The 25,611-nt window shown below is 38.9% G+C and overlaps 1 protein-coding gene across 7 annotated transcripts in view; it reads left to right on the top strand.

The window, feature by feature from the left end:
- Positions 1-25,611, top strand: part of ZNF827 (zinc finger protein 827) — a 177,506-nt gene that overhangs the window by 118,470 nt on the left and 33,425 nt on the right. For all 7 annotated transcript variants that reach the window (XM_037830750.1, XM_037830753.1, XM_037830755.1 and 4 more), the window contains exon 8: positions 1,967-2,070. In XM_037830750.1, the coding sequence (XP_037686678.1) occupies positions 1,967-2,070 (104 nt within the window). The remainder of the gene's footprint in view (positions 1-1,966; positions 2,071-25,611) is intronic.

Below are 25,611 nucleotides of genomic sequence, written 5' to 3'. Positions count from 1 at the left end.
CCTTGTTTCACTTAAGCAAAATTTTATGAATTGGGTATACACATCACCTTATAAAAATACCACAATTATATAATAAAATAATTTTGTAAAAAAATAGATAAATAAAATAACACATTTATTGAGCTCTTGCTATGTGGCAGGGACTATTTTATTCAATTCTAACAGCTCCTTTGTGAGGTGTGAATACTGTTATCCCATTTTATAGATAAGAAAGGAAGGCTCAGAGAAGTTAAAGAACTTGTGTGAGATCACACAGCCACTAACTGGTGGCACTGGGATTTGGACTCAGAATTGCCTGTTCTCAGGCATGTGCTCTTTTCCATGCTGCTGCATTCTCTTATTCCTTTAAAGTGTTTTGCCTCACATGCAGGTTGTGAGATATTTGGCACAAGAGGTTGTCTCTCCTCTTCCTTCTCCCCTCCCCATACCTCCTTGCTTATAGCCGGTTCACTTTTTAAGCCTATTTCAGTTGTTTTGTTTTTAAGATATAAATAAGAAGCATGCCATACAAAGTTGCATTAAATCTAGCCTGTTATGTAAATCTGTTATTTACCAATATCCATCTTGTTTTGTTTTTCAAAATAAATGTATGTCCCATCTTCACTTTAATATTTAATAATAGTAGCTGTAGCCTAGTGGTATGTTTAGAAACACAACACCAAGTGCAAGTCCTAGGCTGGTGTGCCCTTAGATCTATTCCTTCCCCTCGTCTGCTCCGTTTTGCGGGTGGCTGACCCCTTTCTGGTTTCTGGGAAGGTTTGGCTGGTGGGAAGCCCTGCTCGGTGATGTGCATGGGGCTAAAGGAAGACCCCAGGGTATTTCAACCCCTTCCTGCCTGTCTCCTGCAGCAGCTGCCTCTCCTCCATGGCTCCAGCTTCTGCTGGGCAGGCCGACCTTGCCCCCACCTTCCACAGGTGGCCCCAGCCCCTGGGCTCCGATTACCTCCCCCTTTTGTCCCTCCTGCCTCAGGGTGGGGCGGCTTCCTGCTCTCCTACCTCTGGGCTGTGTGACTGCCCCCATGGGCCTCCCACCACCTGTGTACCCTGTTCCCCAGATTAAATTTCTTGTGTTGTAAGTAAATAGGTAAGGCTTTCCATTTTCCACGTGGACTCTGATCGATACTCCGGTTTTCTCAGACAGTGATCACAATCGTTATTTCGCGTTTACTTTAGAGGCATGGAAGATGTAAGCTGTGATTGGGTTAGAATATTCTGATGGAGAGCATCCTGCCCTTTGTGTCTGGGATGGCTGTGGTATTAGGGCAAACCCGAGGCTGGCGTTCTTGGTTCTAATTCTAGCTGGCCCATTAAGGAACATAGAATCACTTAAGTCAGGTCCTCTATTTCAAGTAAAATAAAGTACCTGAGGTCCTTTCCTGTCTTTAACACTTGCATGACCGAGAGGATTCTAGAATGCAGTTTCCCTTTCGATGGAGGCCAGTGAATTGTTTCCTTTGGTTTAATGGCCCCTGACTCCAGCCAGCTGTCCGGATGCGTCTGTTGGTCCCTGAGGGGTCAGGTGGCAGAATGTGGGAGACTCAGGGCAAATCCATCACCACTCGGGGGGAAAACCACTGGCAGGCCCTTTGTGATTCTGACCCGGGGCAGTTCGCCTTCATTTGGAAACAACATCCTCACAGAAAGTGTAGAGAAAGACTAATGTTTACTGCTCAGCCATCCTCCCCTATGGATTTAACAGCGTTTGGAAGATGATGTTTCATATATTCACCCAAATATAAAACCAATAGACAGAATGTACAGATGGCCCTTGTCTGATGTAATATATTTTCTTTTTCTACATTGAAAGCGTTATCTTCTTATACTATCTAAACACCATTTACTTTAACTACCTTATCCAACATTTGCACGTGTGTATGTGTGTGTGTATTTTTTTTTTGAACCAGAGACTCTGGGTATCTTAAGTAACTTTAATTTACTAAACCTCACTCCTCCTCCCCCACCCCCAGCCCTTTCTTTTCAGAAGATACATTTAGACAATCACCATTCACCTCCAATTCAAAAGATCTGCTGCCCAGTGAATCTCTGCTTCACGGAAGAATATCAGCTCCAGGTATGGAAACATTGTTGACTTTGCTTCTACTATTGGTTGCTTTGAAAATTCCTTTTCTGAAATGTGCGAATTTTCAGAGATTTTCAGCCTATGTGTTGCAGTTATTCATGTAAAGCTAGGTTTTTAGAAAGGAGAGAGAAATTCAATTTAAACAGCCACAATCTTCATCTTTGCTTCAGGAGCTTATTGCTTACCTGCTTGGTATTTCATCTGTAGAGTGAATTTCTTTTTCTTTAAAACAGCAAATTGTAACCTGAAAGTAATTTGCTGTACTCATTGCCAGTGTTGCAGTCAGGCAGCCAGGAAGCGATAGGAGGGAGGTTGCCAGAGCAATTGTCCCCAACAGAGAAGGTCATGAGCCTGGTGGGTGTGGCAGGCCACAAAGACCTCCTCGGTTTCCATGGAAGCAACTCCCTTCATGGGACAGCCTTGCCTTCCAGATTTCGTCTCTCATCTTGGCCACAGTATCAGCTCATATCCATCTAACATTCCTTTCTGCCATCTCAGCCATTATCAGATGATTTCTTTCCTTTGTCATTTCTCCTTTTCAGAGTAAATAGGACAGATGTGCTTTCTCTCCCCTTATCAACAGCGTGGCCAGCCCTCAGTCCTGATGTGTGTGTCCTCAGAGTTTTTCTGAAACAGGAATGTTTGAGAACCACTGTACTGCAGTCCATTCTCCCTGCATCCTGCAGTTGTTGACAGAATTTCGGAAGCACTCAGTAGCCTCCATACGCATTCATTTGTCCAGGAGAGCAGAGTGAGAGACAAGGCTATCTGTGTGCCGCAGGAAGCTTGGCCCTGTAGCCCAGGACTCCTCCATAGGCCCGAGGAGCCCCATATCACAGAGGACTGGAGATCTGATTATTTTGCAATTAGGAAAGAGTCAAGTAGCACTTGCTGAAATATTGGCTTAGGGTATCACAAGTCATTGGCAGTGAGTTGTGACAAACAGTGGGGAAAAGACAACTCTGTCACTCTGTAGTCTTGTGATGGCAAATCCATGCCTTGTCATCTCCATACATTGGGCCAGACTCCAGGTACCTACACACATTTTAGCTTTGCTGGGATCTTCTGTTCAAACGCCAGAAATAACATGCTTACACAAAGACACGTCACGTAATAGCTGGTTACATGGAAGTGGAAAGAAATTCTGCTTAGTTTATGCCTTCATTCTCAAACAGGGGCTATTTGAACTACTATTTACTTCCCACAGTGTCATTTTGAATAACCATCTCCCTGGTCCCCCAAATTATTGCCCTGCTGTTAACTTGATGGATTGTGACTTTCTAATGTCAAAATAACCGTCTAGGAATTGTTTGTCAGGGTGCCGTGACCCATGTGGCCAGCTTCCCGTGATGTGTATACAGCCCTGCATTGCTGCCTTAGTGTTTGCTTCACCTGTATTTAAAGAAGGGTTTGTCGATCAGGTTAAAACCCATTCTCAAAGAGTGATAACAGTATGCTTCACCGTGCATAGAGGCATTTTCTGTGATTTGCTTGATAGACGTACTACACATTAATGAGATAGACTTACATTTTAAGGCTTAACTCGTAGTTTTTGGAGGGGTCAGCGTAACTAGGGGTTTTAGATGGAAATCTGCCGTGTTGAAGGATAATCAAGCCACTGTTCATCAAAAGGCTGTTCTTTAGGGAGAGGAAAGGCAAAATGACTATATTTACATTTTGTTAAAATAAACAGCTGAAAAGAGACTTCTTTTTAATAAGCAAGGCAAAATGCTTTGGAAATGGAGTTAAAAATTTAAAAACTGGCAAATGCTAGGGATCATGAAGTTGTGATCATGAAGTTCCCATAATCTGAAGAGGTGTTTTGGAAGGAAAACCCCAATAATTTGGACCAATCTGAATTAACAAAGTCCTCAGTTTGGAGGCTTTTAAAGAAAACTTATTTCTTTCAAGATAGGATAGTGATAAATGTCTGTTGTGTATACCTTCTTCCTAAAAATATTCTAACCACAATTCTGAAATCCAAAAGGCTCTATTACCAAAAAATTCTTAAATAAATTACTTGACAACAAAATCTAAAATAAAACAAAATCTGTTTGTAGCCTTTATTTATTACATGAGGTGACGTTCGTACATTTTGTTGCAGAAGTATTAAAGTGCTTGGTTATGAAGTGCTGCTCCAAGCCTGTTGGGGATGTTACATAAAATAAATCTTATGCACCATATTATCTTCCTAAAGTCAGAAAAATTTTGAATCCCAAAATACACCTGGCCCCAAGGACCTCAGATGGGTACTGTGGACCTACATTGATTCTAGTGATCTGCTAAATGCTGTGGTGGGAACAAAGAAATTAAAGCTACAGTTGAGGATATTAAAGGTTCTGGGCTATAAGAGTCATGGATTCCTATAGAAAGTTCCTCAAGACCAACTGAGCAGCAGACTGCCAGGTCACTGGAAAGGACAGAGGCCGGGAAAAGGGACGCTCTAGTCCTAGGGTAGCATTATCAACGAAGACCTGGTTAGTGAGAAAAGTGGCAAGGGGGTAAGAGAAGCAGACAAAGTGCGAGTTGTCTAGTTGGGGAGACTGATTAGCTTTGCTATAAGCAGGTTGAATTAGGGAATGATAGTGCATCTCTGGAAATGAGGAAGCCAGAAAGCTGACAGCTGACTTTAGTGAAAATAATTTGCAGTTAGTATGAGAGTCGTTAGTATATAAATGCAAACCTCAGAGTCCTTGAAAAACTTCTCTTGGGTAGTTTAAACATTACCTCTAAATATTATCCATACTCTTTATTTACTTAGCAAATCTTTTCTTTCCACAGATAATGCAAAGATACATGTTAGCCCAAAGAATCACCTCAGATTCCCAATTAGTGGAGACCAAAATGTGTGACTTTAACATGCCTAGTTCCAAATGATATCGCTTACAAATGCTGAAAACCCATAGCATTATTTCAGATATATATGTGTGTGCATATATGGATACATATGTGTGAATATATATATGAGTGTATGTATATTTGTGCCTGAGTGTGTGTGTGTGTGTGTGTGTGTGTATATATATATATTTACATATGTAAACTTATATACCTATATATCTTCTATTTTTGGGAGGTAAATCTCTTCCAAACACCTTTGGATTTAGACCATAGGGCAGGGGGTTATGCCAGATGAGAGTATCATTTAAGGCCATAGGAGATTCGATGTGGTGTGATTGTGTTTCAGGCCTGTTGGAGAATGAAGCAAGCAGTGAGGGGGACAGGAAAGTGGGGAGAGGTTGATAGAAATGTAGACTGTGAAGAGATCTAGAATAGCACAGTTAAGGAGGCATTTGCCTTTCGGCAGATGGTCTCTGAGACACACAGCTGCCATCCTCCCAGAGAAACAGAATAAACACAAGCTTCACGGTGTCCTGGCCTCAGTTGTTGCCAATATTTCTAGACCAACTTTCCTGAGAACCAAAGAACGCTCTGAGCAAAGACCTAACATTTTTACCTGTTGCCAACTTCTTAGCGAGAGAAATGGCATCAGGAATCTGTAATGAAATAATGCATTAAAAGCTGCTGTCACCTTCTGGTGGAGGGATATGGGGACCAAGTATTCTTAAGCCATGAATAGATCAATGAGTGCACGTGGATAGTTGTGCTGCCGGTGGTGATTTTGCAAAAGAAATAAAAGAGCTTTCCTATTATGGGGACGATAGAAACTCTAGACCTTGTACAATTTAATGTGCTTTGTTTCATTTATAGTTGTCTCACTTTGTAAAAGATTTACATTAATAGAAGAAAGATTCTGGGGTCAGGTGTTTTTCAGGGCACGTGGTGATTCTGTATCAAGAGCAGACCATACAATACCATTGTACCTGCAGCTATTTATGTTTTTCTGTAGCAAAAGCTATTAAGAGAAGAATTTACATCTCAGGACTGCTTTTAAACAATGTGAAGCTTCAATTCTGTTTTATTATGGATTTTGAAGTCACAATATGTTTGCTCTGCATTAAGCCAAAAAGCAAAAACACAACCAGAGAGGGTGTGAAGGGAAAATGTAGGTCTCCTTGGATTTCTTTCATGGTATTTGGAGTCCCCAATGCTTCTGTTTTGTTATTTCAGATTGAGCTTGGAGTTAGAGGATGTAAAACACATTGACAATTATATTTGTTTTCTGCTATCCCCATTATTTTCTAACGTGCCTTTAAAAAAATCTTTTCTTTTTTTTTTTTTTTTGCTTGTTTATAACACATAAACAAACAAAAAAGAACATCTGCATTCCTCACAAAGACAAGCTTCTTTTGGCAGACAGGGAAAATTTAGTTCCTTTCAGGACTTGATATGCCAATCAGGATTTGATGTGAATTAAAAAGGCTGGTTTGGAATTGTCTGCCTTGTTCCCCACCAGTTCTTGATCCATTTCCCCTGCCCATGAATCTAACACAAGTGGTACTATGTCATATACTTTTCTGAAATCTAAATAAGTAACACCCCTGCATTAGAATGCAATGAACTCTGAGCCTGCCATGCAACTGGCCAGATACGAATTACCTCTTAAGACCCTTGGCTTAAAAGCTGTATCTTAATGTGTGCATGTCAGCTTCATTTATGTTCAGACTTCCCAACTCATACAAAGAGAGAGAGAGAAATACAGAGCTGTCCTGGATTACAGGAAAGTGTTTTCTACAATCCTGTCTCAAACACAGCAGATTCTTTTTGAATTTAGACTAAGTTATAGATAAACAATAGAGCATTGGATGTTGGTGTGTATCACTTTGTAAATTAAGCTCCTTTTTGATGAAATGAATTCATCCAGTACAGAGAAGAAAGCTAACAGTTATCAAGGACCCACTAAATTATCAGGCACAGGACATGTCATCTCTTTTAATTGTAGAGCAACTAATTGAGACGTAAGAATTATCCACAATTTACAGATGACTAAATGTAAGCTCAGAGAGATTTAATAACTTGTTCAGAGTCGTACAGCTGGTGAGTGGCAACACAGGAATTCAAACCCAGGACTGCACAGTACAGACGCTTTCTTTTTGCCCTATTGTGCTGCCTACTAAGTCAGAGGATGTATTTCCAGATGATGAACAAAAGGCGCTCACCTCCCCAGTGTTCGCCGACATATATCCCAGCCATTTGGGATGGAACGCGCTGTGTAAGTCAGGGATAAAAAGTAGCCCTTTAAATAATATATGTCAAAGAATTTATAAAATAAATCTTTGCTCTTTGTTATATATAATTTCACTTTTGTTCTCTTTCCTTCCATTTCCACCTTTTCTCTCCTCCTTTAACACTTTGATTTCTGGTAACCAAAGCCACTTGGAATGCTTCTTTCAACTGGGACTTTGGTAATCTTTAACGAATTGTCTGGTTCATAGAAATGTGTAGCTGTGTAAAACCCTGGTTAAATAAAACACACGATGGTGAAGTCAGTGGTCACAGTGCAGAAGGGAAAGTTCTAACTAGGGAATGAGAACCTGGGTTTCGACCTAGCCCGGTTTCCAGGAGAAAGAGGCAGACGATCTCCCTGTTCCTCCCACACCTCCTCCATTTCAAAAGCTCTGCCTTCTATACTGGTACTGTATTCCAGCCCAGGTTCCTTTATTTTCTCGTTAGGACCCAAACTGTATGCTGGCATGGGAAAACTTAGCATCTACTAGAGGCTTCACCCTGAAAATTCTATCAGCTCACTGAGAGTCAGGGAAGGGACAAGTCACCATAAGTAATTCTTGAAGGGCACACGGCACTGGGGGTGAGTAGTGACTGGGAGGGGGCACAAGAGGGGCTTCTAGGAAGCCGAGTTGTTATTTTTATTCATCTGGGTGTTGATTCCATGTGGATGCAATTTTGTGAAAATTCATAGAACGAGGTACCTATGACAATATTTCTGCATTTTCGGGGCTAATTGGCCAATTCACAAATGGGCGGATCTAACCATCAAGTGGTTGCCTTCAACACAAGCACACATTCACTTCAAGTGGTGACAAAGATGGCAGTGACAGTAGCCTTTCAATTATGTACAACTTTCAGTTTGCAGAAACATTTTCATTTGTAGCACAAACTTGTTGCCTTGAACTAAACGGCACGCAGGGTGTCTGTCTTCTTGTTGTGTTTCAGATTTGAAAATGATTCTGCACTGCTTCTAGCATTTCTTTGATGTTCTTGCAGTAGATAAACTATAGTCTGTCCAGCTGATTACAGGAGGGAGGAAGTGTCATCTTTATAGATTTTCCTGATTCAGAAAACGTTATTTGAGGCTAAAAATTGTGTACTCACAGCTAGCCCCATCTGTCCCTCACGAGCCTAGTTTGGTCTCAGAGTGCAGGTGTTTTTCAAAGGGAAACTGTTTATCCTCCATTAAAAATTCTTCATAAAGTTCTTGCCTTAAGCACTGTCAGCTTTATGTTTGAATCAGCGTTTCTCAAAAGTATAACTAACTGGGTCTCTGCAGACCAACAGGTGTTTGGTTCACACACTAAATCTTCATAAATTAAGTTCAGGCATGCTTTTTTATTAAGGGTGATATCCCTTCCAGAGGAGAGACTTCAATTTGGTTTAGATGCTTCACCTGAGGAATCTATAGAAAGCCACAGAAACAAAGAAAAAACAGGTTGTTTGGCCAAGCTCTTATCATACAGCACATGGGTCGAGTCATCTGGGATTGAAAAATAATCATCAAGTCTTTCATGTTTGTACTTTGTGGGAAATGGCAAAATCCAAAGGTCCTTTTAAGAACCCAGTTCAAGGACTTTGTCTCTCATGCATAGGTCACCCCCTGGGGCTGTGACCACTTTGCTTGTCCTTGGCCAGGCATCTTCCTCCGAGCAGAGCAAATGTGTACCTGTCCGCATAAAATATTCTGAATGCCATTTATAAGATTTCAGCAGTGCCTATGATTGCGTTTTTACTTTTACAAAGACTGTTTAGATGCTCTGAGAATGACGGTGCTATAAAAGGCCAAATGTATAAATGGATGTTGGAGGGTATTTATTTGAAAATTGCAATTGAATGACCCTGGCTTCAGTTAGGGACTAATACGAGCTACAGGGCCTCTTCTTTAAATAGGATGCATTCTTCCATTCCTTTGCTATCAAAAATATATATTTTCATTTCATGTAATTTCTTTTGTGTCTGCCCTCTGTTAACAGAGTAGGAGAAAAGAAGTTGTTCCTTTCGCCTGGTAAACCATCTGTTTTCATTCAAACAAATCCATTCCATATTCCCATATATAGGCCAAACGAGTGCCTCTCCATGTTAAGAAAGACACCCCTACATCACAATATAGTAATATTTTTATGTAATTATTGGGATGATAGGGGCTTCATTTGTTTGTCGTTCTCCTCATTCATGTGTTTCCTTTAGCAAGACACATAGCTTTTCTGTTCTCAATTTATCTCATCTGGGAAGGAAAGATGTTAACTAGAAACACAAAAGTATGGTCAGCCTTTGCATTTGTTTAATGATACTAGGTTCATTGCGCCATCCTCAGGCGTTCTACTGAGACATCCCCACAAAGAGGTCCCTCCAGCTCTTCAAGGTCAACAGGTCCCAAACTGAATTCATTATTTCCTTCCCTTCCCACTTTCCCAGTTACTCCCCCTCCAAAATATGAAAAAAAATAAATAAATCGAAACCCTCCTCTCTATCCTGTTTTTTTTCCTTAGTGGGCAACTTCCTCATAATCATCCCACTGTGGCACAAAGCATAATTTCAGACACCATTTGTTTGGGTTCTCCCAGAAGCAAACCCCGAAACAAGGATTTGAGTACAATTGGGTGAGACCAGGAAATGCTGGTAGGGGGATGGGAAGTGGGGCAGGGAAAGGAAAGCAGCCAATATAATGTGTGTTAGCCCCCAAATTATGCCTGTGGACAAGTAGAGATGACTTTCACTGGGGCACTCTGGGAAGCAAAATCGGGCACACACCTCAGAGCTATCTCACCTGAGGGGTGAGAGAACCGGGATAATTTTGCAGTTGTTGGTTAAGTCTGCTCCCAGGAGAGTTTATTCCGTAGTGCTCTGGTGTACCACATAGGTGGGCAAAGCAAACTTCAATGGCCAGAGAAAGCCCTTGGCAAATATATGCAGATGCCGGCACTGGGAAGTCAGGCATCGAAGTAGTAAAGGTGAGCTGGTGGAGTCATGGGTGGAGAGAACGACAGTATCTGTTATTTCATTTTCCATTATTACCTCTTTCTCATCCTCTACTTCCAGTCAGTTACCATGTCCTTCTATGTTGATTCTTCCTCCTTGGTCTCTTCTAAATGTATTTTATTCTTTCAGTCCCAACTGCCCCTTTATTCAAGTCCTCACCCTTGTCCTCTGGATTACAGCAACAGCCTTTGCTTGTTCTCAATCTCCAAGTGTCTCCCCTTCCAGTCTCTTCTTCATCTGCAGCCAGACTAATCTTCCTAAAAGGTAGATCTGATCACATCACTGCCTGGCCCTGGTGGCTTCGCAGGGATGAAGTCTAAACTCGGACTGCATCACTTTCTCCACATATGCCTACATTTTTTTTTTTTTTAAAGATAGTCTCTGTTTTCTTTGGAAGCTTTCCCTGCCACTTCAAAACTGGATGCGTTGCCACTTATTTCCAATTTCCTATTTGCTCCTCAGCCTTTCCACTTAGCCGTAAGCTCTTTTGAGCATGTACTGTCTTGTTGATCATTGTATCACCCAAAAGCTAGCACAGAGTGTAGCTGCTCAACAAATCTTGGATAAAAGATTATTGTTGAATAACTGTTGTTTGTATAATTAGTTTTAAGTTCCTTAAAGGGAGATCTGATAACAGTTTGATTATAACATAAATCTGTTTTTTATAACACAGGTTAAAATGGGTCCCTTTAAAAAAAAATGTAAAGTGTGCAATAAAGCCCTTTACCAATATAGTTGTCCTCTCTGTCTTAGGTCAATTCTGACACTACCATGAAGTAACTCTCCTTTTAAAATAGAATGGTTTACCCTGACAGGAGAGAGAATGCAGGACTGTTGTCTTACTAAGGCCAATGCCCAATTTGCTCACCTTAAGTGTGTATTTAACTGCCAACTGCCAAAGAAGCTCTCGGGCCTTTGTGGAGGCAGGGAGTGTGAGAAGGGGGTAGAGGAAGAACCGAAGATTGTTTGATGAGAAAGTCAAATACATAAATTGACATGAAAACCCAATACTGCTTTTCATGTGTCATACACACTTCATAGTCATAAAATTCCCTGTGTCATTAGTCTCATACTGAAAAGCTTGAAATTATTTTAAATAGAATCTTTTGTCCATCTCTGAGCTAGCAGCTGTTTTAAAGGATCCTTTAATAAATGAGCTGCTTTTTTTGTGTAAATTATTTTACTGAGGGTCAGCTTTATATTTTGTTCCAAGTAGGGCAAGAGTTCTCAGAGGAATCTCTCATCAATACTTATTGGAAACTTCAGGTGAGGACAGATTTGAATTCAGGCCTCAGTCCTGTGGAATTTGTGCAGCCCATGCAATGGAAATATTTTTTTCTGTTTTAAATTATTAGAAAATTGTTCATGTTTTTTTTTCTCCTTGCTTCGAAAATATTTTCCACAAATCTTCTGACACTTGCCCGATTGCCTCTTACGTGTGAAGAGAGAGACACTTTTCCACAGCTGTCAGGCTACATACCTCCCAGACCTGCGTCTTTCTCCTCACCTTTTCAAGACACGAACTAGTAGAGAAGCGTCCTGCTGACATTGGAAATTACCACACAGACTCAGCCACCCATGCTCTCAAATGAGTTTGCGTTCTGTCTCATCCCCATTTTGTCCTTCCCTTTTTCTATTATGAATCATTGTGTGCTTACATGAGACAAGGCTTACATTAAATGCTCTATTAAAAACATAAATGGCAAATGAGTTCTCTAAGTTACAGGGACATACATTGCCCCATGGTATTTTGTGAACTTGGACCCTGATGTTCCAGTCAAGGAATTTCACCTATAAATAGACTTGTGCAAGCACTCAAAGGTGTATCAACAAGGATGTTCTTTGTGGCATAAAGACCAAAAACAAACTAAATATCCATAGATTGGGAAGTGGTGAAATAAACCATGGAACATTCGATAGAAAACTCCACAGCCATTAAAAAAGAATGCCCATGACATTCTTTGAAATTTGCTCTTCAACTACTGGTTAAATTGCACTTGGACAGTTGTCACTTTCTTGTAAATATGTTATATTCCAATCTGTAGGAATTTATTTGAAAAGGTGTCCAGGACATATTGTTAGTTTAAAAAAAAAATGACTCCAGACAGTATATGTGACGTGACCCCATTTATGTTTAAAAAGGGGGTACATTTTGTGTGCTCCTAACATGTTTATATATGCACAGATAATGTTTTCACATATATATGAGCAACTCTTAATAGCAATCCCGACTGAAAGTAGAAAGGCCTGGGTTGGGAGAAGTTGGTAGTGGGTGAGAAGGCATACTTTTATTTTTGAGTTTATGTCCTTTGTTGTTGTTGTTTTTTACCATTGATTTGCATTATTTTTATAATTTTTAAAGGCTATTTTTTCTTTTTTTAAATTCAGTTTTATTGAGATATAGTCACATACCATACAGTCATCGAAAGTGTACAGTTGTTTGCAGTACCATCATATAGTTGTGCATTCATCACCACAATCAATTTTTGAACATTTTCATTACTCCAAAAAAAGAAAAGTAAAAAAGAACACCAAAAACATCCCATCCACCCTATTCTTCCCTATTATTCATTTAACTTTTGTCCCCATTTTTCTACTCATCTGTCCATACACTGGATAAAGGGAGTCTGAGCCACAAGGTTTTCATAATCACATGGTCACACTGTGTAAGCTATATAGTTATACAGCCATCTTCAAGAATCAAGGCTACTGGGTTGCAGTTCTACAGTTCAAGGTTAAGTTTTATGCCTTTCTCCAGACCATGCTGTGCAAGATGGTAGCAGAAATAAAGAGAGACTCGCTGCCTTGTTCCTAGTAGTTTAAATGGCTTGGGAGGTTATCTAAAATCAGCCGGATGCCCCTTTAGTGAGAACTTTGGGTAAGGGTAATGGTTCAGACCTGACATAACTAAGATGGAGAGGAATACAAAAGACCCTGACAGGCATAATGCAGAGAAAGCTAAAACCTTGGGGTCTTCTGGAACATCCATAAACAGCTGAAATTATTTTCTTTCTAGCTGCCTGCTTGAGTTTCCTAGGATGCTCAAGCAAATACCATGCAAATGAATGGCTTAAACAATAGGAATTTAATGGCTCATGATTTTGAGGACAGGAAAATATCCTAATCAAGGCATCATCAAGGTGACGCTTTCTCTCCAAAGGCTGTGGCATTCTGGGGCTGGCTGCTGGTGAACCTTGGTCCTGGGCTCCTCTGACACATGGCAATGCACATGGCGGCCTCTCCTGGCCTCTCCCTTCTCTTCTGGGTTCTGCTGACCTACAGCTCTTGCTTCCCATGGTAAAGGCTAATTTTTAAAAAAAAAAAGTAAAGTGGGAGCACTGGGTGCTCAAATCTTTTTTTTTTTTTTTTTTAGAACCTGGCATTTACCCATATAATCACCTGAAGACTTATAATGTATGCACTTTAGATTAAGTAAATTATTTAAAATATAGATAAGTATGATGAGGTAACCTCCCCAGGCTAGAAGCCAGAGTTAATGAGTTTTTAATACCATTCTTAAGAATATAAAACAGGTTACAAATCCACATGAATGGTATGATCCCATGATTTGTAAAAATGTGTGCACGCAGGAAAAAAATCAGATACATGTAGAAATGTTAACTGTTATTTTATTGTAGTTGGGATTTCAAGTGATCTTCACTTATATTTTATGGACTTCCTTTTTTAATATGTGTATATTATTTTTATAATCAAAAAACATCAACAAGCAATTTCATTTTGAACAAATTTATCTTGTGTATTGGTGGGGCTGAATGCTTGACACCAGATCTCTCTGGAAGTTTCTATCATGAGGATGAGCCTGGAGGTTTGGACAAGGAACTCCCCTTCAGCAGGATCACTTTAAGTGTGACTCCTGAAAAATAGTAGACCTAAAAGCAACAAAAATGAATGGCAGTATTTTCAGATGAAGAAATGAAATGGGGAGGGAGGAAAGAACTTGTAGGGGTGTTTGGAAATTAGAACCCATCTTTTAAGGATTCATCTTAAAAGATGAAAAAAGTTTCAGACTGAGGAATACTCTTTTTAATGTCTTGTGTTTATTGGCACCTACTACCTTTGTGATTTCCCCATATTCTGTTCTACGCATCCCCAGATACCTTTTCCCTTTGGGGGCTTCCAGTCAAAATGACTCATCTGTCTGCACAATTGAGTTTCCCACCATAAATTATCTAGGAGTGAGTCACTCAGATCAGTTGCTTCTCTTTTAACTTTGATGGAAATCGGCTCAGAGACTTTCATTTGAAAGATTCGTGCACCACGGGTGGGTCCTGGGAAAGGGGGTAGTGAGGTTATCAGGGAAATCAGCTGAATTATAGAAATGGGAAATAGGCAGGGAAAAAGAATAAGTAAGGAGTAGGATACCCCTGAGATGGAATGATTCACAAGATGAATTAAGTCAAAACTCTGGTTGTCAGTCTTTGCTAGAGTATGGAGGCAGGAGCTAATTGGTTACATGGATTTTAGGTAACTATTCAGTCTTAAAGGCAAGATTACTCATACAAATAACTTTTTTTTTTTTTTTTTTTTTTTTTGCTCACTGATTTTGTATATACTGTGTAGGTACTTGCCAAAAGAAAAGCAGGGGAAAATTTTACTTAGGGAAAAAAAAAATACGTACTCTTGCAAATGCTTTTAACATGTAGGCATGCTTTCAGTATCTACAAGTTATTTTTGACACTCTCTTTGGCCAAATTGTTTTTCATTTTTATGAAAAAATGTTAATTTTTAAAGCACTCTGGTCTGTCTCCCAACTGTTACTTTTCACTTGAAAATGTGGTATTTTAAAAATATCATCACTGGTTTATACTAATACTTGCCTTAGATTGCATGCCTTACATAGTAATTAATGTTTTCTAAAAAGACAGTTGGACATAAAAAAAGAATAGAATGAAAGTTCATCAAAATGTTCACAGCAGTTACCTTGGGGTAAAGGGAACTATAGTTGTGGGCCCCCCATTTGCCCTTGTTCAAATTTTCTATAGTCAGCATGAAATCATTTTATAAAGAAAAATTAAATTTATTAGAGGGAGTAAGGAGATATTAAGGGACAAAGATAAGCTCCATGATACTTTGAGTTATAGGCTCTAAATATAATAATTATTGTGGTCACAACACAAGGTAGATCTTGTGGTTCCTAAACTTCTTTTGCAATGATGAACAAATGTTGGCAGAATGTTTTCAAAAATGTCAAGGTTACTCATCCTGTAAGTTATTAATGAAGAACTGTGAAATCCTCATACGAAATACAAATATGACCACAGTCTTTTAAATACTTATTTCGATTTGGGTACTTATTAAGCTCACTTGAGGAATGATTGAAGTTTGGGGATGGCCACTTACTTTTAACCTTACAAGGGAGATCAATAAATTAAATTTATCTGAAGAAACTAGCTGTTATGGAACTGCACACCATCTTATTTAACTTGGTTGTTGAAAATGGAGTGGTTAATGAACACTCCATTGTACTGTTGTTCTGCATTCTTGGTCCCATAAGTATCATTCACTTAGGTGTAATTAATAAAATAATAGCTGTTCATAGAAGGTATTTTCAGTAGGTATGTCAAGAAATATAATGAGCATTCAGATTTCAGTTACATTCATTTAATTTCCTGATGGAAGAAGCCAATTAGAAAAACAATCTCAGTGGCTACAGACAGGTTCATTGACTTTCCTCTTAGACTATTTTCATATTCTTCTCTATTGGTGTTAGGGGATATTGAGATGCTATGAAGTTAGGTTTAAATATAAAAGGATCTGAATATTAGTAAGTATTAGATGAACAGTGTGAGAAGCTTTTGTGAGATGTATGTCCTACTGGGATGGAACGCTCCTTCATTCATTCAACAAATACTTACTGAGCATCTATTATATGCCAGGTGCATTTTAGGTCCTGGGGAGCAGCAGAGAACAAAAAACAATCTCTGACCTCATGGAGTTTATACTCTAGAGGAGGAGGCAGACAATAAACAATTATATATATTTATATTTATATATATATATATATATATATATATATACAATAACATCATGAAAAATTAATAAACAAGGTAAATAGGTGTTCTGGTTTGCTAATGCTGCTGGAATGCAAGACACCAGAAATAGATTGGCTTTTATAAAAGGGAGTTTATTTGGTTACACAGTTACAGTCTTAGGGCCATAAGATGTCCAAGGTAAGACATCAAAAATCGGGTACCCTCACTGAAGGATGGCCATTGATGTCTGGAAAACCTCTGTGAGCTGGGAAGGCGCATGGCTGGTGTCTGCTTGCTCCCAGGTGGCATTTCAAAATGGCGCTCTCCAAAATGTCAGTATCAGCTTCCAACGGCCCTCTTCAAAATGTGTCTCTCAGCTGCAGGTGCTCTCTTAGCTCCTGTGCATTCTTCAAAGTGTCCCTCTTGGCTGTAGCAAGCTCGCTCCTTCTGTTTGAGCGTATATACTCCTCTAGTAAACTAATCAAGGCCCATGCCTAATGGGCAGGGCCACACCTCCATGAAAATTATCCAGTCCGAGTTATCATCTACAGTTGGGTGGGTCACATCTCCATGGAAACACTCAATCAAAGAATTGTAATCTAATCAACACTACCCACACAAGATTGCATCAAGGATAATTGCGTTTTGGGGGACATGATACATTCAAACTGGCACAGCAGGTAAAGGATTTGAGGAGAAGTGTCCATTTAAGGTAGGGTAGTCAGGGCAAGGTCGCCACAATTGGACCTGAAGCAAGTGCCTTTGGAGGCCCTGCAATTACCTGTGTGGGGAAAGTGCTCCAGGTAAAGGGAGGAGGAACCACCCCCACCTGAGGTGGACATGAGCTTGGCTTGGGAAGTGACAGCAGGAAGAGAGGTGAGGCTGGAGGGCAGGGAAGGGGGAGAGCTCTAGGCATCAGGACAATATGCATAGGGCCCTGTAATGAATAGCAAGGACTTTGGATTTTATTACCCGGATCCCAGGAACCACTGGAATGTTTTGAGCAGAGAAGTACCATGATCTCACTCCATTTTAAAAAGTAATCTGCCTCTTCCTTGTTTAATCTTTAAAGCCCTAATAAAGCCCCCTGAAAGGTTTAATGGAAACAGTGAGGCTCTGCATAAAGATAAGAGAGCCAAAGAAAGTTAATTTAATTTGCTGACTATTATTTCTATAATGGATGGAATCTGTGCATATCCCTTTAATAATTTCATTAATTATTGATGGCTAGTTTCGTCCAATAATTACCTCATTTAATTTTTCTTACTACTACATTGTAAAGGAGGGATTATGTTTTGTTTTATTATATTAGGTTGAAATTTTGTGGGGTTTTTTCCCTCAATCCATTAAAAATATCTATCCAGATATTTAACTGAATACTTATAGAGGAAAAAAAGTCTGCAGAGCTCATTCTAATAACAAAAAAGGCTCAGAAAATTACAGAACATGAAATCAGAATTAAAAAAAAAGAAAGAAAATCCATTACTTAGAATTGCTTGTAGAAAAGAGAATGCTTTCGTAAGAAAGGTAAATTTAGTTTCATACAAGATAGCTCCAACATTATTTATTAAGAACCAGGTCAGGGAACTATGAATTCACCAATAAAACTGCAAAGTACTCTAACAGATATTTACAGAACATGCCTAGAGGCTAGTGTGTGTGTGTCTCGAGTGTTGCTATTGAACAGGAGATTTCCAGTCCTAAAACCACTAATGATGGCATTTTACAAATGTTATACCAAATTACATTGTGTTACTTAGAACAGAATTCTTAAATATGTGTTATGTACATGTACTACTGACAATCAAAAGAGGTCCATTTGCTTGTTCATATTCTGCATCTTTTGGAATGGGGAATTTACCTTTGCCCCATTCGTGGAAATAGTACTTACCAAGGAATTTCTCTGACTTTCATAATTTAGAACAATAAAAAGTGATAAACCATCAAAAAACAAAAAAACTAGTTACTAAGTAAAATGACCATGAACACTGATGGGCTCAAGTTCAAGAAGACCTTTCAGCAAAATATACCACTTTCTACTTATCTCCCAAAATCCCCAGACACCAAATCACTCTTTAAAAGCTATGTTATCTGCGATCACTGAAAGGAGAAATAGATACCTCTACAATAATAGTTGGAGACTTCAATACACCACTCTCATTAATGGATAGAACATCTAGACAGAGGATCACTAAAGAAACAGAGATGTTGAATTGTATGATAAACGAACTAGACTTGACAGACATTTATAGAACACTACATCCAACAACAGCAGGATACACTTTTTTCTCAAGTGCTCATGGAACATTCTCTAGGATAGACCACATGTTGGGTCACAAAGCAAGTCTCAACAAATTTAAAAATATTGATATTATACAAAACACTTTCTCAGACCACAATGGAATGAAGTTGGAAATAAATAAAAGGCAGCAGGTCATAAAAGCTATGTTATTTGTTACCCGTAATTTCTGAGGAATCTCATATTCTTGATAGACTTTTCAAGACTTGCTTATATAAAAGCATTGTTTAGTTAAATTTTTGTTTTAAGTCTGCTTGATCTTTTCCCATCAGAATAGAGCAGATGATTATCTAGTCTAGACCTGTTACTGTACTATTCAGGGCCAAGTGGTTCAAGCATTCAGAGGCACTTTGCTGAGATAGGGAGGGAGATAATCCAGTTCAGTGATAAAACAGGCAGGCCACTCCTTGTTGGCAAGCTGCGAGGCTGAGGTTGTCTACTTAACATGGCGCTAGAGAGTCAGTCTGAGCTGCAGTTTCCTCCAGGATGATGTAAACTTTAAGCTCCAAACCTTCATTAGGGTATGGAGTGGAGGGGCAGAGAGAGGAGAAACCTTTATATATATTTATATATACAGTTATGTACATTTTCCATTATATACATTTTCACCACTGTGTATGTGTGTATGTTCATTTCCTTTTGGTTTCAGAGAGCAAACTGGTCAAAAATCTCTAAAAGGGCTTTGCTGTTTTCGATAGAAATTTCCACTTAAGAGATATAACAGTTTAAAAAAAAGAAAAGAAAGTTCTTGCTTGACTGAAATGAACAGATTGTTCCCTAGCAATTAGTGGCCCCTCTTCAAGTTTGCACAAGCATGTATTAGAACAAGTTATAATGAAGAGAAATGAATTTAAGTAAAACTGCATCTCATTTTGAGAAACTGAATTTCTGTGTGCATAAATAACCCAGTCAGGACATTCCTGTGCACTTAGACTACTGTGAATGCATTTAAGTCGTTTTCATTTTGTTGGAGAACAGGGATAAACCTGCAGTTAGACCTGTGGGAAATCATTACTGTCCCAACCTAAAGGATATTACATTCTCTTAGTCAGGGAAAGTCGTATACACAGATTCATAAGGAATCATTTGAGTAATTGAAAGTACTCCTCTTTGCTCAGAATGAAGGCAAGGAAGACATTTCACTGGTCATATTGCATGGTTAACGTTCTCAAAATGATGATATTAGCTGGGCCTCTCTCAGACCATATCCCTGGCACTTTCTAAATCCTTTTGCCAACAGCTGGATTCCAATGTGACTGCCTTTACTTGTGCAATTAAAGAACTAGAAGTGAACCTGATACACAGTTTACTAACAAAGAAGTGATTTTCTTACTGTGTTGATGGTGGTAATCGGCTTGTGCTTGTTTTTTGTTTTGTTTTGTTTCTTTTAAAGTTGCTGAGTTTGATGGAATTAAAGAAATTTCCAAAGGAAGGAATTTTAAATCTGCACTAGGAAAAGGATATTTGTTGCGGTTTTATGTTTTGTTTTTAATACACTTGGATTCTAAAAATTCCTTATCTTAACAAGTTAGGTGGAATAGTATATTAGGTTGGTGACTTTAAAACTTTTTGGACACATACCCAGAGCAAACTTCACACGTTATTATGTGTGTATTAAATCATGGTATAAAATATATACAGAGAGTTATGTTGGTAGGTAAGTAAGTAGATGAGAGAGTTATGTTGGTAGGTAAGTAAGTAGATGAGAGAGAGAGAGAATGACGATAGATAGATAGATAGATGGTTGACTGAAACAAGTGTCACAAAACATTCATCCTCCGACATGTGCTTTGTCTGGTATTATCTAATCTGTCCTGTTTTACATCACCTTTTTTAAAATGCTGGTTGAGGCCCACTAAGTTCATATCATCACAGTATGAACTCGTGGATCACAACCAGTGGATCACAAACCAGTGAACGTCACTGGGCTAAGGAATGAGACGGGAAGCCCAGAGTTTCCACATTTGGGTGCCTTCAGGCAAATCAGAGAACTATCTCATGCATCCTAACTCTAGTACCAACTGCTTTGGTTTTGACTGAGGATTCAAACTGCCTTCCTTGTAGCGGTGGTTATATCACTCCAAAACCAACCTCTGAAGTCGTTGCCCAACTGTGCTAAAAACAAGCAAAACAAAAGGAACCAAACTCCTTGCTAGTGTGGCTTGAATAATACTCTGTTTTGTGTCCCAGTGGAGAGAGAAAGTAATGATGTTTTACATTTGAGTGAATCTCATTGAAGAACAAATATCTCTGAATCGTGTTTCAAAATCTTAAAGTAATTGTAAAGTGAACTTAAGTGGAAGGAAATGGGTAGAAGGAATGTTTTAAATTCTACACTTAGCCATTAACTGAACTCTTAGAGTCCTTAGTATCTGCAACTAGTCGTTAGTTAGGCACCTTCTTGGATATAGGTAAGTATGACAATGCCCAGCTTTCATCCTTATTCAGCTTACTAGATAAGGGACAAGATGACACCCCACCCCACCCTTTGGATGTTGCCTTTGATTTCCATTTTTAAAAATGATCTCTACCTATGAATAGCCGATTGCCCTTCTCGCTTTTCATATCCCCCACCCTCATCCCACAATGAATGACAGAATGCTGAGATTGAAATAATGGAAGTTTTTGGTTGCTGGAAATGATGGATTACAGCAAACAGCCAAGATTCTTAAAACATATGTATTGAAGGGAAAAGAAGATCTGTTTTGGATTCCACCCGTTCCAGAAATCATCAGAGAGAGAATTCTCTCAATTAAAACATAATGCAATTTCTAGCCCACGCTTGGGGCATCTTTCTGCTTTGTTGATGAAAATGAACATCATATTGGTTGACTTCCCAGGCCTCACAATCATTAATTATGGCAAAGGTGTTAAGGACCTTCCTGATGAGTATAATGATCCGAGATGAATTAAAGTTGACAGCTTCTTTGCCTCACCCCCAGAGTCCTATCTCAGGACAGTGTCGGGCCTGATGTGTCTTTTTGCAGTATACTTGTTTGTTGAAGGTATTACTTGTTTTAAATTGCTAATTCCCTGAAATAGAGGTTTCCGTTCATGAAAATAGATTTAATGCTAAGTATTACAGGGGATATCAAGGTAGAAGAACTTGACCTGTGATGCTAAAAAAGCTCATGTATTTAAAAATACCTGCAAATAATTCCCACATATATACATATGTAATTTCTGAATGTCTGATAATATGGTACTAGCAACATACACACACTAGGGGGAATAGTCTCAATTCTGAAAGGGTCAAATTATCTACTGTCATCAGAGTTTCTATAAAAGAATCCTATTCATACATAGTAGATGGTTTTACTTCACAAAGGCAATTATTTCCATCTTAACCTTAGAAAGAGGAAGTTGGACTCATAGTTAAATGTGCTTAAAATCATGCTTCTGAATTTTTTCATTGAAAGATCAGTGAACTACTTAATTAAAAAAAAAAGAAGAATCAGTTCATGCTCCTTGCCCCTGGCAATTTGCTCACCAGGGGCACCAATATCATCAGAAGTACATAAGGACCTACCTATCTGTATCCTTGCTGGAAATTAAGTAGTCGCATCCTCTGCTCTCTCAAAATCTGCAGCCTGGGATACAGGTTGGATATGTGGTTTGTGACTAGGGGCAATTTGCTCCCCAGGGGACATTTGGCAATGTCTGGAGACATTTCGGGTTGTCATGACTGGGGGGTGACACTATTGGCATCTAACGAGTAGAGGCCAGGGATGCTGTTAAACATCCTACAATGCATAGCGCAGCTCCCACAACAAAAAATGACTGGATCCAAGGTGTCACAAGTCCCAACGTTGAGAAACCCGGCATAAGAGATTGGCAAATATGCAAAAAGGGCACACTGAAAATTAAAACTCATGGACCAGATATACAAATTAACTGATATTGCTCCAATTGTGTAAAAATTTGTACTTCTGGAGACATTTCAAATTTCTAAGCTATATTTTAGGTATTTAATAGCTCTATTAACACTTGTACTTACTTCATAATTTACACTTGGACAGTTGTGGCACTGTTTCAATGTAACAGAGGCCAGAGGTAGAATCAACATGGCAAAATAGTGTTCATGAATTATCAATAAAATTGCAAAAGGCAGAGAATATGCATTACTACCAGGTAGTGGGTCTCCTACTCCCAATAAACTGAGCATACTTTAAAATTATAAAACAAAAATTAATATATTGTATTAGTTAGGATAAAGGTTCAACTACTGTGAAAAGCCCAAAACAATGGTGACTTAAATAAAATAGAAGTTTATTTCTCTCCTACATGGCAGCCAGAACACTCACAGTTCAGGGCTCCAGGGTGTAGGGAACCCGGGCTCCTTCTACCTTGCTTTTCTGCCATCCTTGGCCTTTGGCTTCCGTTTGCTGATCTAATATGGCTCTTCCGGCTCCCACCATCACGTCCACATTCTACTCAGGAGGAAGGCAAGAAGGCAGTAGAGGGCCTGGCCCTCCTTTTAAGGGCGTGACCAAAAGGTTGGACACATCCCTTCTGCCCATCCTGTTATCTAGAATTTGGTCACTTGGCCACACCTAGCGTGAGAAAGGCTGACAAATAGTGTTTTGTTGGGCGGCTTTGTACCCAGCTAAAATCCAGGATCCCTTTACTAAAAGAAGAAGAAGGAAAGACAGTTAGCAGTCTGTTTCAGACATATTGTCTTAGGTTCATCCCAGGTTGAGAACCCAAAGACTGTTTAATAATTCCAAATGGCCCTTGGTCAGCATGGAGTTCATAGGCCGTGACAGTGTCTACAAAGCCCTGTTATTTCACTCTGTTACATTAATCCTGAATCACAGGAGAGGCAGTGCTAACGTGGAAGCTAAACAAACAGAGTTCAAATATCAGCTCTACTGAGATTTTAGCAAGTTACTTTAACTCTCTGTGCCTGGATGTCCTCATCTGTAAATTGATAATAATAATGCCTACCTCATAAATTATGGTGAGGATTAGTGAGGTAATACACATGAAACACTCAGAACCCTGCTAACACACATTGAGCACTCAGTAAGAGCTATAAATGTTGTTATTTATTGTTGGGGATTCCTGAGCCTGACTGGCTGATATCAGCTGATTTGGGTCTTAACTTATTAAGCACCTAAATGTCTGTTAATTGGATTTGATTTTAAAATCTTAATAAATATCCATTGGTTTGATCTAATTTTGAGCTGTAGGCCCTTCCCTCCACCACCACTCCCCCCATATATCAAAACATGGGATTTGATTTGGAACAATGCCGATTAGGCTAAGTTGAATAATTGATGTGGACTTGAGCTAACTCATGAACCAGTGGATCACCAGCTTCTTATATCAGACAAGCTAGAAATTCAGTGCAGACAACTGATAATCCAGCTGCTTTGTCAACTTTAGATAACATCCTCACATTTGTCTGTGTCCCAGCAGATATCAGATATTTCTGGTTTGATCCAACAAAGTTCATTAAACTCATGATAATTATTTGTTTACTCCTCCGTAAACTTATTTAAGAGCTCAAAGTGGAAAAACTCACAGTTCAGTAGATCTACAAATGACAGTAGTTTCTTTATCTCTTACAAATTTTTCTGCTTTCAACATCTCATAACAGATATCCTTCCTTAACATTCTGCCTCATCCATCCTAATAAGTAATATGACTAAAAATAGGATCAGAATATCTTTAAACCTGCCGTTATATATGCATACATTGTGTGAGTGTGTATGTGTGTGTGCGTGTGTGTGTGTGTGTGTAGTAACTTCAGTCATGGAGAAAATTCTGTAGTTGATGATAGATATGGTAAGTTTGTCCCCTAGAACATACAAATTCCTGGGTTAGGTCACTTCATGCTTTTCACCAGTGTAAATTTTGAAAACAGGTCATTATTTTACCTGTATATGAAGTGGTAAAAATGCAAATCAGCTTTATTGCTTAAATGAAGGCAGGGTGTATTTTCTATAGATTATAACACACACTGGTATGAACATGGGGTTAATGGGGGCAAAAATACTCTAGGACCCAAACCTTCATCTTGATTTCCTTCTCAAAAAGCTCTCAAAGTCCTCAGTACAGAACATTTAGCAAGGTAATTCTATTTCTGTTTTTTCTTAAATTCAGTGAGGGAGAATAATGGTAACTCATTACAGCAATTCTTATTATTTTATCAACAGAAAATTATAAAGATAAAATTGCACAGACTCATACAGAAATAATAAATCATTTAGACCAACTTGTGTCAAAATATTTACTTGTCTGGCTAAAATTTTAAGCACTCAGAGGGAGTGTGAGTTTAACAACAATACAATGAGAATTTCCAGAATAAATCATTTTCCATTTCTACCACAGAAGGTTTAGTTTTTTAAATAAAATTAAACATTTTACAGTAGTATGCTTAAAAATCATTCAAGAACTTTAAGAAACAAGCCTTAGAGTATTAGTTTCTCCAAACAGAAAAAGAACTCCAATCTTTTTTCTTTCTTTTTAAAATAAATGAGTAGAGAAACTAGAAAGGCATAAAAGGAACAGATGGGATTGGGGGCTGATATCCTTACACTGGTGAGCAAGCTCCAAAGAGAAAGAGGAATGAAGTCTTCTTTCTGTAAGGCAGCATTCCTGAGAAGGGGGACTAGGAATAATCTCTTCAAGTTCAGGGACTATTTAAAAAAAATACACAAACCTCTCCTGCCCAACTTGAGCAAAGTCTAAGACTCCTTTGAGTGACCAAGTGACTGTTGTAATTTGATAGCAACTTATCCCCTGGCTATTATTACATGAGAACAATACAGTGTCTCTAAAGGTCAACGTAAAGCTTTCTAAAACAAATTTATCAGAAGGCTAAGTGTTCATCTTTAAGAGCAAGATCTCTACTTACTTTTCTCTACTTGTTCTTTAGAGTCTCTTGTGGCCAATGTAGAGATCTCAGATTCTGACTTGATCAAGATGTGATTTATTCCTGGGAAACTCTTTCAAGACTTCTAATTTTTGTTTTGAGATATTAGTTTATACTAGACTCTGTTGGTCATACTGTAGTCATGGGAACTTGTTGATTAATAATGCTTGCATAGGTAGCTCCAGAATTTTGTAACTCAGGTCACTGGCCCTAAGAGACCAACTTTTTTGTAAAACATAACATGACACCTC

This window comes from Choloepus didactylus, chromosome 3, assembly GCF_015220235.1.
Source record: "Choloepus didactylus isolate mChoDid1 chromosome 3, mChoDid1.pri, whole genome shotgun sequence".
In the NCBI taxonomy this organism is placed as follows: Eukaryota; Metazoa; Chordata; class Mammalia; order Pilosa; family Megalonychidae; genus Choloepus; species Choloepus didactylus.
Note: the sequence above shows the minus strand (reverse complement) of the source record. Positions and strands in the feature narration are given on the sequence as shown.